The sequence below is a fragment of the Argiope bruennichi genome, chromosome 5, assembly GCF_947563725.1.
Source record: "Argiope bruennichi chromosome 5, qqArgBrue1.1, whole genome shotgun sequence".
NCBI classification, from domain to species: Eukaryota; Metazoa; Arthropoda; class Arachnida; order Araneae; family Araneidae; genus Argiope; species Argiope bruennichi.
Window position 1 is genome coordinate 53,352,117 of NC_079155.1, and position 12,906 is coordinate 53,365,022.

A 12,906-nucleotide genomic window follows, 5' to 3' on the forward strand; every position below is an offset into this window, starting at 1 on the left:
ATAATTCCCTTGCAATCCCAACATGCTTATAGCATAAACTTCTGATGCTCCAAATCGCCTTTGGATGCTATTAATGTTGGCTTACCTTATTTCCTCTAAGACATTTTATATTGAAATTATTGTAACAATCCATTTTTATGTTCAGTAATCATGCGTTTCAAAAATGGATAATTTTTATCGCGTTTCATGATTAAATCGTAGATGACAAAGCATTTGACAAGAGCGTATTTTAATTTATGAAATTATTTTCGTAAAAAAATTGCTTTTAAATACATGGCAGCGCAGAACATCTGTGCGCTCTCACTTATTATACTAATAGTTAATTGACTTTAACAACTGGCTGGTGCGCCTGAAGTATTTGTTTTATTTGACTTCAATGAAATCTCTGAAGCATAACTTGATTTCATGATTCCATCAATCAAGAAATCCTTACACTTGTTAATTCATTATTTACACAAGCCTTCCTAATGGAATCTTGTATAATGCCTTTTATGATAACGTAATTTGACTATTGAATTCATCATGCAGACTGCGCACATAAAAAGCAGAGACCTTTCTTTCTTAGCTTTCAACAATGGAAGAAAATCATACAAATATTAGATACAACAATGAAAGTATTCTTAAAAGAAATTGCTAAAATTCAATTTCAACTGTACAATTAAAATATCATTAAAAGGACTTTTCTTTAATTTTAAAACTGAGTTAAAATCAGTTTCGTGAAAGCATTAAGAGAATCACCTTGTTTCAATTAAAACTATTAATAAAATTTCAAAAATTAATTTTCGATTTGCACATTTGTTTGTCCCAAAATATATCTACAACCAATCTGGTAACTCTAGATCAAAATGCTTTGCTCTACAAAGAACCAGCAAACATACCAGAAATAATGATTTGCACTGATTACTGCATTAATCAACATCAACTAGATGACCAGATAGTTAAGAGAAAGAAATTATTAATATAAAACTTCGGAAATTAATTATGAAGGCTTAAGTTCCATGCGCGGCGAATAACTTTCAACGAATTTTCGTTGCATCTTTTCCTCAGTGGAAGTAAAAATGAAAAACGCGAAAAAAAATATATATTTTTATCTTTTCATTCTTCAATCCACGCCAACAAAGTAGCATACTAGAACAATAAAAAAGCTTTAATAAATGCTAGTTGTAATATAATGATCATAATAGGGATAACTAAAATATGGGTTTTATTTTCCGAATACATAAAGATATGTACAACAACATTTATTTCCGTGTACGAGTGAAATCCGTAATTATTTGGTTGCCAAACCAATAAATAATAAGAAATTATTTACTATGATTATTAAAAATAACATATCAAATCTTTTTCAGTGCCTCAAGATTTTAATAACTATTTTCTCTTTCTGGCGCAGGCATTTCAGGTGATATTTCATTAGAATGAATGAGAGAATGTCTTTTCAAAGTGCTATTTCGAGTAAACACCTTACTGCACACATGGCACGCAAAAGGTTTTTCACCAGTGTGAGTTCGATAATGCGTTCGCAAATTGAAGAACTTTGTAAAACTTTTCGGACAAAAGGAGCATGGCTAACCTTTCATGTCCGAAGCATCTTCGTCGACTGATTTTTTTTTATTGTGAGCAAGGCAATGCTTTTTCAATGTAGAGCTTCGGGTGAAGCCTCTGTTGCATACAGCACACACAAACGGTTTTTCGCCAGTATGAATCCGATAATGTGATTCTAAATAGAAGAGTTTTGAAAAATTTTTGTTGCATATATTGCAAGTGAACATTTTCGTTTTATTATGAATGGCAGAGTGTTTTTTTAAATGACTCCGCAGCGAAAATGCTTTGTTACAAACATCGCACACAAAGTGTTTTTCCTTTGAGTGAAGATGAGAATGCTCTTTCAAATAGGACTTACGGGAAAATGACTTGCCGCACACATCACATGTAAAACGCGTTTCTTCTGCATGAATGTGCTGATCATTTGCATGGGTACTATCATTTGCATGGGTACGGTGATGGTCGTTTAAGTGATCACTTCTTGAATACTCATGGTCAAACATATCACACTCACGATTCTCGCTACTGTTAATAAGATCATGCTCTGGTGAATCGTTTGTCTGAGAAGATGCACCATCACCCATATCAGACAGTTTAGCATTTGGGTGTTTAAGATAGTGTTTATGCAGGTAACTTTTTCCAGAAAATGATTTGCCACACACACAACATTCGAAAGGCTTTCTGCGAGCATGAGTCCGGGAATGTTTAATGAATTGACCTTTCCGCGAAAATACCATACCGCATACATCACAAATGTAAGATGTCTCATTTCTGTCAATAAGATGTTGTATTGACCAAGCATTTGTCTTGGGAAATGTTTTACATCCTTTTTCTACATTAAGGTCATCACCCAAGTGAGTAATAGAATGAAGTTGCAAATTGTCTCTTCTAGCATACGCTTTGCCGCATAAATCGCAGACAAAAGGCCTCAAACGTAAATGAATGTAATTATGCTCCTTTAGAAGTTCGTTCCGAGAAAATGATTTTTTACATATAGGACATGGGAAAGGTTTTTCTTTCGAATGAGTTGGAATATGCTGCTGTAAATGAACTTTTTGTCGAAACGCTTTACCACACACGTCGCAAACATAACGTCTTTCTTTATTAAAAATGTGATCTTTGTCTTGGTGCTTTAGACTTAATGCTTTAGTACTTGTTTCTGAACTGCTATTCGTGGAAGGTCTTTGCATATCATTTGTTTCAGGACTGTTATTCAAGGCAGGTTTTTCCGCATCATTTGTTTCCGAAATATTCGCCACAGACTTTTGCGCATCATTTGTTTCCGAACTATTATTCGTAGCAGAAGAAAATTGCACATTATTTGCTCCAAGATTACTATTCATTATAGATGTTTGCACATTTTTTGTTCCAGGATTAATATTCGTAGTAGACATCTTCACATTAATTCTTACAGGATTACTATTCGTTGTAGACTTTCGCACATCATTTGTTCCAGGATAACTACTCATTATAGACGTTTGCACATTATTTATTCCAGGATTACTATTGGTTGTAGACTTTTGCACATCATTTGTTCCAGGACTACTATAGATTGTAGACTTTTGCACATCATTTATTCCAGGACTTCTATTGGTTGTAGATTTATGCACATCATTTGTTTCAGGACTACTGTTCGTTGTAGACTTTTGCACATCATTTGTTCCAGGACTATCATTCGAAACAGCATTTAGTGGTATAAAAAGCAATAAATAATTATTTACGTTAATCATATTCTTATTAATAATCCAGAAGAAAAAAATCAAATTTAGTAGACGAATATTTAAATTTTATAATTGAATTAAATAAATATCTTTTTTCAAAAAAAGTGAAAAATAATTTTTATTAGTTTAAGTTATTAATTTTTTTATTATTACTAAGTTATAGTATATCAGCAGGTTTGTCATATTTAGCAAAATAATTGTGATTTTAATAAAGAATCTCTATAAGGTGAACGATGAATTTTCAAGAACAAAATATGCTTCTTTCACCAAGCCCTCAGATGTCTTCTTATCTGAAAGACAAATTATACTTTAGTAATACTCAAAACAAACAGATATTTTTCACAACCCAACAGTTTAACTTTACACTTTATTATATTTTTCAGATTTTAAGAGAGTTTATCTATCTATCAATTTAAAAGATAGATAAATGTTAAAATACAAGTTATATGATACTCCATTCCACATAAAGTCACTTTCTCAAATACAAAGAGAAAATGTTGTAATTGTCAAAAAAAAAAAAAAAAAAAAAAGACATTGCAGTTTTAATGACTCTCCATATTTCATGCCATCTTAATGCTGAAAACCACTTTAATTGCCCATCTGTTTGCGAATATAATAGCTTGAAAATGCTTTGAGCTAAATGGATAAAATTTGGCATGTGGTTTTAATAGTAAATTTGTAGATTTATGTCAAATCATAAACAAAATTTATTCACAGTTCCTATGTTTTTCTATCTGCCCAAATACAAGTGAACAGCTATAATTTGTAAAGAATTAGATAAATAAAACTTGGTACAGTGTTTTATCGTATAAAAGGAAGACACATATAAAATTAAATTCATCCAAGAGTTGACTGTCTGTCAACCAGTATATTCACATGCATATAAATGCAACCATTCAGCTATATAAAATTTAGTGACAGTCTAGCTAAACTAAATAGCTAAACAGTTTAACTTAAATTTATTATAGCAGTAGCAACCAATTTATCTTGTTTCCAAAAAATTACAATTCTATGCTGAATTTTTATTTATCAATTGATAAAAAGTGTTCAAAATGCAGAATAGATTTTTTTTTAATAAATTATATATTTCCACATAACTACATAAACTTTCTTTGAAACTACATTTTTCTTCACTATACTAAACAAAAATATAAAGCAAGTCATTGCAAAACTCTGAAAATAAAAATCTGAATACTCTTCGACCTAAGAAGGAAGGGGGTATAACACCCTTATTAGGGAATATGTGAGAAATTTGCTGGGAGACCATTTCCAATGGTCAATGAATTAAAAGATATAGCACACTGTAATAATCATTAAAAAGATTCGTCTCAAAAAATGGGGAAAGATACGATGTTAAGTAATTGTTTAGAGAAATTCAGAGTAGAAATGAATTAAATTTTCTTTTGCAAAAACAATGCTAATAAGACAATATTTTTAGGATACAGTAATTAAAAACCAATACAATAAACTCTATTTTCTTTTGTAACAGTAATGCTAGCTAAAATTATTCCTTTATTGGTATAAAGGGATATGATTGCAGTACAAGTTCAATACATTGGTTCATAAAAAATTTAGTGGTTTACATTGGCTTATAAAAAATTTAATTTCTCTTTTCCATCCCAAGATATTACAAATAAAATAGATTTTAAAAAAACTAATCCCAGGAACAACATTTGACAGCAATGATCAGGTAAAAAAAATTTAGAGTGAGAAGTATCGATTCGAAATTAAATGTCTAGAATCAAAAAGAAATATATAACAAGAAAAAAGTACTAAGTTTATCCTCTAAAAGGAATGCAGTACTTGTTAACAATCCACATAGTTCTCACATTTACAGAACCACAAAAAATAAATCTTAAATTTATTTAACTCTTCTAAGAAAAGCAATTACAAAAACAACACAAATTGCAATGTTCTTAAGCATGAAAAACAATAATCACACATTAATAATATCATCATCTATATCAAACAAAAAAATCTTAACTACAATCACTGTGTTTCTGAAATCTAGCACCAGACAACATGAATGTCTGAATGTAAAGCACAAAGGCTACAAATTTTAATTTGAAGTTATTCTTGTCATTGAATTTACAGATATTAGAAGAACTATTTATGTATTCAGAACTTATAGATCTTTATTATCAACTCTTAATGAACTATTTTGGAATTAAACTCAAATGTATAAATGCCAAGTCCCACAAGCTGTGATCGAGTTTCAGTTTGTTTGTATTACAAGTTGATTTGAATTGATAAAACAGCTTTATTGTTAAATTCTATTTGGAATCTTTGGCATATTCTTGACAACAAATATAGAAAAACTAAAGAAAGCTATCTAATAAATGCAGAAAAATAAAAAGATTTTTTAAAAATAAATTATAACATTTTTCTTTAAAATGAAAAAACAGAAATGCATTTTTGGATCATTACTCTGCTTCTTATTACTCATTTATTGTACAAAAATATCAACTGCTTAGTTAATATAAAACTAAGTACACATTGTGATTTTATCAATACACGTTTCTATGGTTAAAAAAGAAACACTTTAGCATTAAATGGAAGATTTTTATAGACCTATTCTAAAACTGCATGCCACTCAGTTGGTTCAATTAGATTGAAAAAGACAATTTTGACTTGAAAGGGTCATGATTATTAGTCATCATGCTTATTAGTTAATTTTAACTTTAATAAAAGAAAAGTCAAAGAGTTTCGATAAATATGTACAAAAATTTAAAAATAAAGCTTCTAAATCACATTTTCATTTTAAGATCATGCCAAAATCTAAATAATGACAACCAACATAAATTACAAATCTAAATAACAATGAACTACAAATCTAAATAATAATAATCAATATAAATTAAGAATAAAAAAAATTCATATTTTGAGAAAGGGATGGTGGGGGCCCTTAAATGATAAGATGATTTTAAGAATTGAGAAAATAATTAATAGAAATACTATTTAAAAATCTCTCTTATGTAGCCAAAAGAAATATTAAAAAATTTCTACTTTCAAAAAAATTATATATTTTTTAATATTTTAAAGAAATGTAAAATTGTTCAAATGATTTTCAAAACTTGAGGAAGGAAATAAATGCCACTCTTTTAGTATCTTACATATTTTCCCATTATTCTGTACAATTACAGATTTAAGAATTCTACATCCCTAAGTGATCCTCATTAAGAAGCTTCATTAATAAACTCGTCAAGGTACTTTCCCATTTCAATATTTTTTTTAATTTAATTGACATGTTAATCATTTCTTTTAGGTTAATTTTTTTACTTTAGTAATAACTTTATTCAGAAATGTGTTTTATTTATGTATTAATTATGACTTGGAATTTCTCCATCCCCATGTTTATACATAAAATCATTTGAAGACGTTCGGGATTCATAAATGTTCTGATAATAAATGAAATTTAACAGATAAGAACAGAACCAACAATGCTTAACAAAATATTAATATTCTCATTATATTGTGTATTGCATATCTTTATATCGTTTACAAATTTATTTGAAAACTAGGGAAATAAGATTTTTTAACTGACCTGCTTGTAGCCTCTAGTCTATCCAGCAGTTCTAAGCAGCTTCCTACTATGCCTTGTTGGAAATCTGTACAGGAACCTACATAAGATAAATTAAATACTAATACTTGATACATTATATCTTTAATTAAATAACTGCTATAATAGCAGAAACCATCAAAAATCCTTTAAACAGTACTAGATGGAGTGATATGAAAGTACCTGCTTAATGAACAGGACATAAGTAAAACATTTAAAACAACACAGCTTTAATGTCAGACAATTTGGCAAAATCGTGAATATATATATAATGTTTTCATAATTAAAATAAAGAATATTTTGGGTGATTTGTATTTATACTCAATCAAAAATTTATTAAAAGAAAATCAACCCAAAGAAATTTTTATAGATTTATTTAATAATTTTAGAATACTTTTCAGAGATTACATAATCAGTCAGTAAAAATTCTTTATTCCCTAGTATATTAGTAATATAAGTGCACACTTAAAACTTCTACTTTACATTTTTTAGTAAAATATAAAAAGTACTATTCTAAGAAATTGCATTCTGCTTCACTTACATTTCCCTAATTTGAAACTGCTCATCTCTTTAACGATCTTTTTAAAGATCGATCTAAAAAAAGAAGAAAAAAGAAAAAGAAAAAAGAAGGATTTAAACGAAATGTAACAAACAATAAATTGCTGCTTCACTATTTTGGGCTATTCAGTTTGTTTCAAAGCAATCTTGTAGCCATTTTAAGCTTATCATTAAAAATTGAAATAAGTGGTTTTAAAAAATATATGAAACAAAAAATTTATCAAAGAAAAGATTAACAATGTTGGAGATGTTGCACTTAAAATTTAAAGAACTGAAAAAAAAAAAAAAAAAAAAAAAGATGAAATGTGTGTGTATAGCAAACCATGATCCTTCTTGTTATTACTGCAACTATTTAAATACATACTTTTGAAAAACTAACTTTTGTAAGCATTTTAATTCAAATTCTTTTTTAAAGTAAAATGTATACAGCCTTTTATTTTAAAGATCTCTTGTTTGACTAATAAAAACATGCAAATAAACAGTCAAAAAGCAAAATATATATAATTAATTAATAAAATTCTTAATTTCTGCTGTATATGCAATACAAGTTCAGCACTTAAACTTCTGCTTCAATATTAATGATGGAAAAATAATCAATATTCCTACATAATATTGCAGTTTGCTTCTTGTGCACTGCAAACATATTGAAGAATTTAGAGTAACTTTAGCTCTAATAGATATTTTAAGAAAATAAAATAAAAATTTAAGTACCCAATATTTTTTTTTTCAATCATAAAAGTATATGATCTCAGAGCATTTCAGCTGTCCTCTTTTTTAACTAAAAAAAAAAAAAATCTATTATTAGAAAAATAATAGATAACAAATAAAGATAACAAATTTAAGCATTAATGGAATTTTTTTTTCAAAAATTTTATCATTAATAATTATTATTTAGAGAATTATTGGGAAGCTAATTTTGAGAAAGAATTCCTTTTATGAAATGATTAAAATTAATAACTGGTAAATTTAACTGTAGAACTTTGATAACCAAAGGTTAAAAAAAAAATGTTTAGAAATTTTTGTTATTTGTGCAAAAGGTGTAGAAGAATAAATTTTTTTATTATTATTATAATCATTAAAGCTATTATTTGATAAAAATTATTATTGTAATAGTTTCTTTTCTTTTTTTTTTCTTAAATAATACCTTAAACTTTTATATTTATTTACAACTTCAGGATTATATTTTGCTCAAAACTACAAAAAATCTGAATAAGAATATAAGAAATTTAGAACAAATTTTATTTCCAACTATAATATACTATTAGTTTCAGACTTTTTATTAGCAGTTAATTAATATAAATAAATGAAGAAGTGATTTGGCAGAATAAAAACTACACACAAATATTACAAAAAATATTTTATTGTTAATTTAAAGAAAATGCTAATATTCCTTCTAAATAAAAATGCAATAATTTTAATAATTTCAATAATTAATTTCTTCCCATAAAAATTAAAATAAATCTTATAAAAATAAGCTTTAAAAACTGAACTAACTTTAATTATTCTTATCACCAAGTTTGAAAGCAAAAAGAAAAATATTCTTCAGCTTAGAAAGATCAATATATATATATATATATATATATATAACCAATCTAAAGTAAGAAAAAGTTTGAAAACGAAACAAAACAGTTTCGAAATCGCAACTAAAATTTATTACCTATTTAAACTAAAACCAAAAAGGAACTTCATAGTATTTAGAGAGCGCAATTGCAGCTACTTCTAAAACACAGATGAATTGATAGAAAAGTATTAGAATCAAGTTAATAGGAAAAACAAAAACCAAATAAAAATTAAACCAAAAAAATTATTAAAAAATATTAAAAAAGAATCCGGCCTGAAGACTTTTTCAAGGGTCACCCTCAGGCAGGGATTCAAATAAAGGGATTTTTTCTGTGAGGACATACAGACATTAAGTCTAATAATGATTCCTCGTGACCCGAAAATCCCCCGAAATTATGCTCAAGAGATATACCATTTTAACAGAAAGGAAATACAAAATAACAAATTAGAAAAAAACCACAAAGTAAAAATACAATAAAAACAATAACAATAAAAACAATAACAGCATTAAAATTAAAAACGAAAAGGAATATATATATATATATATATATTATTATTATTATCATTATTATTAAGACCCCACTCATTGCGAAACATATGTGATAAAGCTATTCCATTATCACCAATATCCACTGGTAAGATTTGACAAGTTTTAAACTGAGTTTCATTAAAAGGAATTTTTTTAATTGAGCTTTGTAACTTTTGTTCTTATTCATTTTACAAGCAATTACAAAATTTTCTTAGAAGAAAAATTAAATGATTTGATTGCATAGGAATGTTTATTATATTTTACTTCACCATATACATATTTCAATTATTATCAAAAAGAAATAAAAATCTTTTTTTTCCAACTTTTTTCAATTTACTTTAATAGTAAAACCATTATTTATCAATATCATTGAAAACCCAAAACTGCATGATTAGCAATCTCAAGTTTATATAAAAAGTAGAATAAAAATGCAAATATCATATTTATTTGCATTTTTTCAAATAATTCTATTATTCTATACAAAAAGGTATAGTTTATCAATATGTAAAATTCAACTCTCAGTTTTTGAAGTTTTTTTTCACAATAATTGATTTTTTGAAAAATTAATCAATGTCAATATAAAAATAATATATCAAGGATAAGAAAAAAATACTTCATGTTATTTTTCTTACAAAATGCTTCACATTATTTTTCTTATAATATTTAAAAGCCCCTGTGAGATATAAATGGTTATGCATAGAAGCAAATTTACATGTGCAAACCAAAATTACTGATTTATATATAAAATATTTCGATACCAAAAAAAAAGCATAAAATATAAAATTTTACATTATGTAAATAATATACTAAAATAAATTTTAAAATCATTATATTGCATTTAACCCCAATAGATGCAAGTTATTTTCAGTCACTACTGCTGAAGCAGATAATTTGATTTTCTGAATTTTAAAAGGAAGGCAGATATAGAAATTTAAGTTTTTCATTATATATTATAAATAAAACTTTCCATAAAAAGCATAAACCTTCAATAATTTGTGGCGAATACAACTCGTAATTATCATTTTGCTGGTCGTTTTAGTTCAAGAAATTAATTTTAATAAGTACGAGAGGCTTTCAAGTAATTATACAAAAACCTGCTTCTACTGACTGCTTTTTCACGGAAACATACGTTTGGTTGAAAACTTCTGCTCTAGGTACTCAATAGGTATAGGTAATAGACACTCAATAAAATTCTCACATTTACCATTAATACACATTTAAATTTTGTGATTATGTTGCATCTATATTTTCAGTTTTAAATTTCCTAATTTACATCATTATTTCAATTACATGTCAGTTTCAGGTTGATACTTCACTAAGCAATACTGAAGTGCGACAGCATACAGCAACGTGAGAACTTACTTCTTTAATAAGTTATGTTAATAAACATCCCGTGCGTTTTCCCCATTGTTAATAGATAAATCTTTTTCGATATCGAAAACCAGAAAATCGGCCCATACAAATATATTTCCTTATGAAATTTGGTTTTTACTCCCGGTAGTAAGTCTATTGGCACGTTGCCAAAAGTGACGGAGTTGTCCTACCGAGGTTATAAAATGAGAACGACCCTCCCGGTAGGAAAACTATCCAGACCGGTGACGAAGTTGCCCGTGTCAATCATCCTGGAGGAGGCGTGGCTATGCTTGAGGGTTCGTATAATAAGTAAAAGTGACGAAGTTGTCCTCTTTTCTGCGCATGCGTAAGGATTGAGGGTTCGTATATATCTTTATAAAATGTAAAAATAGGTCACTTCTTAAGTAAATAATACTTATTTTAACAAAAAAAAAAAAAAAAATACCGGAGAGCGAGATGAAGCCAACAGTAGTTAAGCCAAATGGATGAGTGATATTACTGTAAATTTAATGAGGACTTTTTTTTCTTTTAAAAAAATAATTGGAAAGTCAGAATAAGTTGAAATTTTACACGCCGGGCAGAAGATTTCGATGATTTAATTCGAGATAGAAATTTTGATACTCAGTTTTTTCCAATTTAATTTATAATCATGTGATTAATTCAAACAATAAAATAACTCATAGTCAATTAATTTTAACTTTTTAATGAAACTAAAAATAAATTTCTTAAATTTATAATTTCTTTTAAAAAATTAATGAATAACACATGCAAAAAAAAAAAGCATAGATCGTCAAAGATGATGACGATAACAAACTGCGACTTCATTTTATGGTTTTTACTCCCGGTAGTAACGGCCGTATTCACCAAACCGGTTGCTAAACATCGGATCGTTCAACCCATGATCAACGATTAATCATCAACCAATGATCATTGGTATTCACGAACGGTAATTTCACGACTAAGCATCAAGGTTACGACAATCAGCTTTTTCTGCCTTTTTCAACCGGAAATGGATCTTCATTGGTCTATATATATCACATGATTATCAGCTGATGGGTGGCGCTGTTTCGTGTTTTTGTTGTTATTTTGTTTCTTTCCCAGATGTGTACAAGGATCAAACGAGAAAACGAAGGTGATATTGCCTAGTGATAATCTCACCGATTTGCTTACATGATATTATAGCTTTTCGTAGGATTGTTTCTCTGACTATACATTATTAACCAAGTATATTTTAAATTTCCACTCTATTATTATGTAATAAAACATTTGAGCATTTGCTCTCTTTTGAATTGAGAATATGCATATTAGCTGTGCTTTGAATAGTTTTCCAATGAATTAAACTTTTACAAAAGGTCTATCTGAATTAAATTTTTGAAAAAAATGCATATTAACCTTAAATTAGTTCATTTACTTATGGAAATATTTAAACATTTTTTATATAATTATAGAGTATATACATAAACAATAGAAATAACAAACTGCTGCAAACTGATTTCGCAAGTGAGGAGTTCATTGAAGTTTCTTCTAAACAATGAATTTAACAAAAATTGTAGTATCCTGTATTTTTAATATAATAAAAGAGGAGAAAATGTAGTGTATAAAATCTTGCTTACAAGTATTATGACTTTCATATTAGTAAATAATTTTCATTTACACAAAATATTTCAATTTCCAAAGGTTATTTAAATTGCAATGATATCTCTGGCAATCCCATATAATTGTTTGCATGAAGTTTATAGCATATATTACAAACTTCTCTTTAAGATTGTTATTAGACTTTCAGCATTTATTTTTAAACAAATAGGTTTTAAACTTCCACAATATATTATATTTAAAAAAAAATACTAAGATTGTTTTTGGTGTCAATATTTAAATATGTATTAGCTGTCTACATATTCAGTAGTGTTTGAGATAATTTTTTTCCCTCAAAGCGGAATAAAAGTAAAAAATACTTATTCTGTGGTATGCTTTTATTTCCATCGAAAAGCAAATATGGAAAAATTTTCTTTTATTAACTATCAGAATATTAAATTTTTACATATATTTTGTTAAAAAAGATATAAATTTATTGTTATAAATGTCAG

General features: G+C 27.3%; 1 protein-coding gene across 7 annotated transcripts; it reads right to left on the reverse strand.

The window, feature by feature from the left end:
* Positions 1-1,388: 1,388 nt before the first annotated feature.
* Positions 1,389-11,003, reverse strand: LOC129969337 (zinc finger protein 26-like). Of its 7 annotated transcripts, none has more exons than XM_056083864.1 (4): positions 10,832-11,003; positions 8,092-8,158; positions 6,808-6,883; positions 1,389-3,553 (listed from the first exon to the last, which is right to left on the reverse strand). In XM_056083864.1, the coding sequence occupies exon 4, from the start codon at positions 3,270-3,272 to the stop codon at positions 1,566-1,568; it is 1,707 nt and encodes a 568-aa protein (XP_055939839.1). In that variant the 5' UTR covers positions 3,273-3,553; positions 6,808-6,883; positions 8,092-8,158; positions 10,832-11,003; the 3' UTR covers positions 1,389-1,565. The 7 variants fall into 7 exon arrangements, with proteins under 7 accessions (XP_055939839.1, XP_055939845.1, XP_055939846.1 ...); XM_056083870.1 differs by lacking the exon at positions 10,832-11,003 and adding an exon at positions 10,760-10,810; XM_056083871.1 differs by lacking the exon at positions 10,832-11,003 and adding an exon at positions 10,674-10,692.
* Positions 11,004-12,906: the final 1,903 nt, after the last annotated feature.

Excerpts from the sequence above, each read along its gene's own strand:
- LOC129969337 (XM_056083865.1), bottom strand. The coding sequence starts at position 3,272 with ATGATTAACGTAAATAATTATTTATTGCTTTTTATACCACTAAATGCT.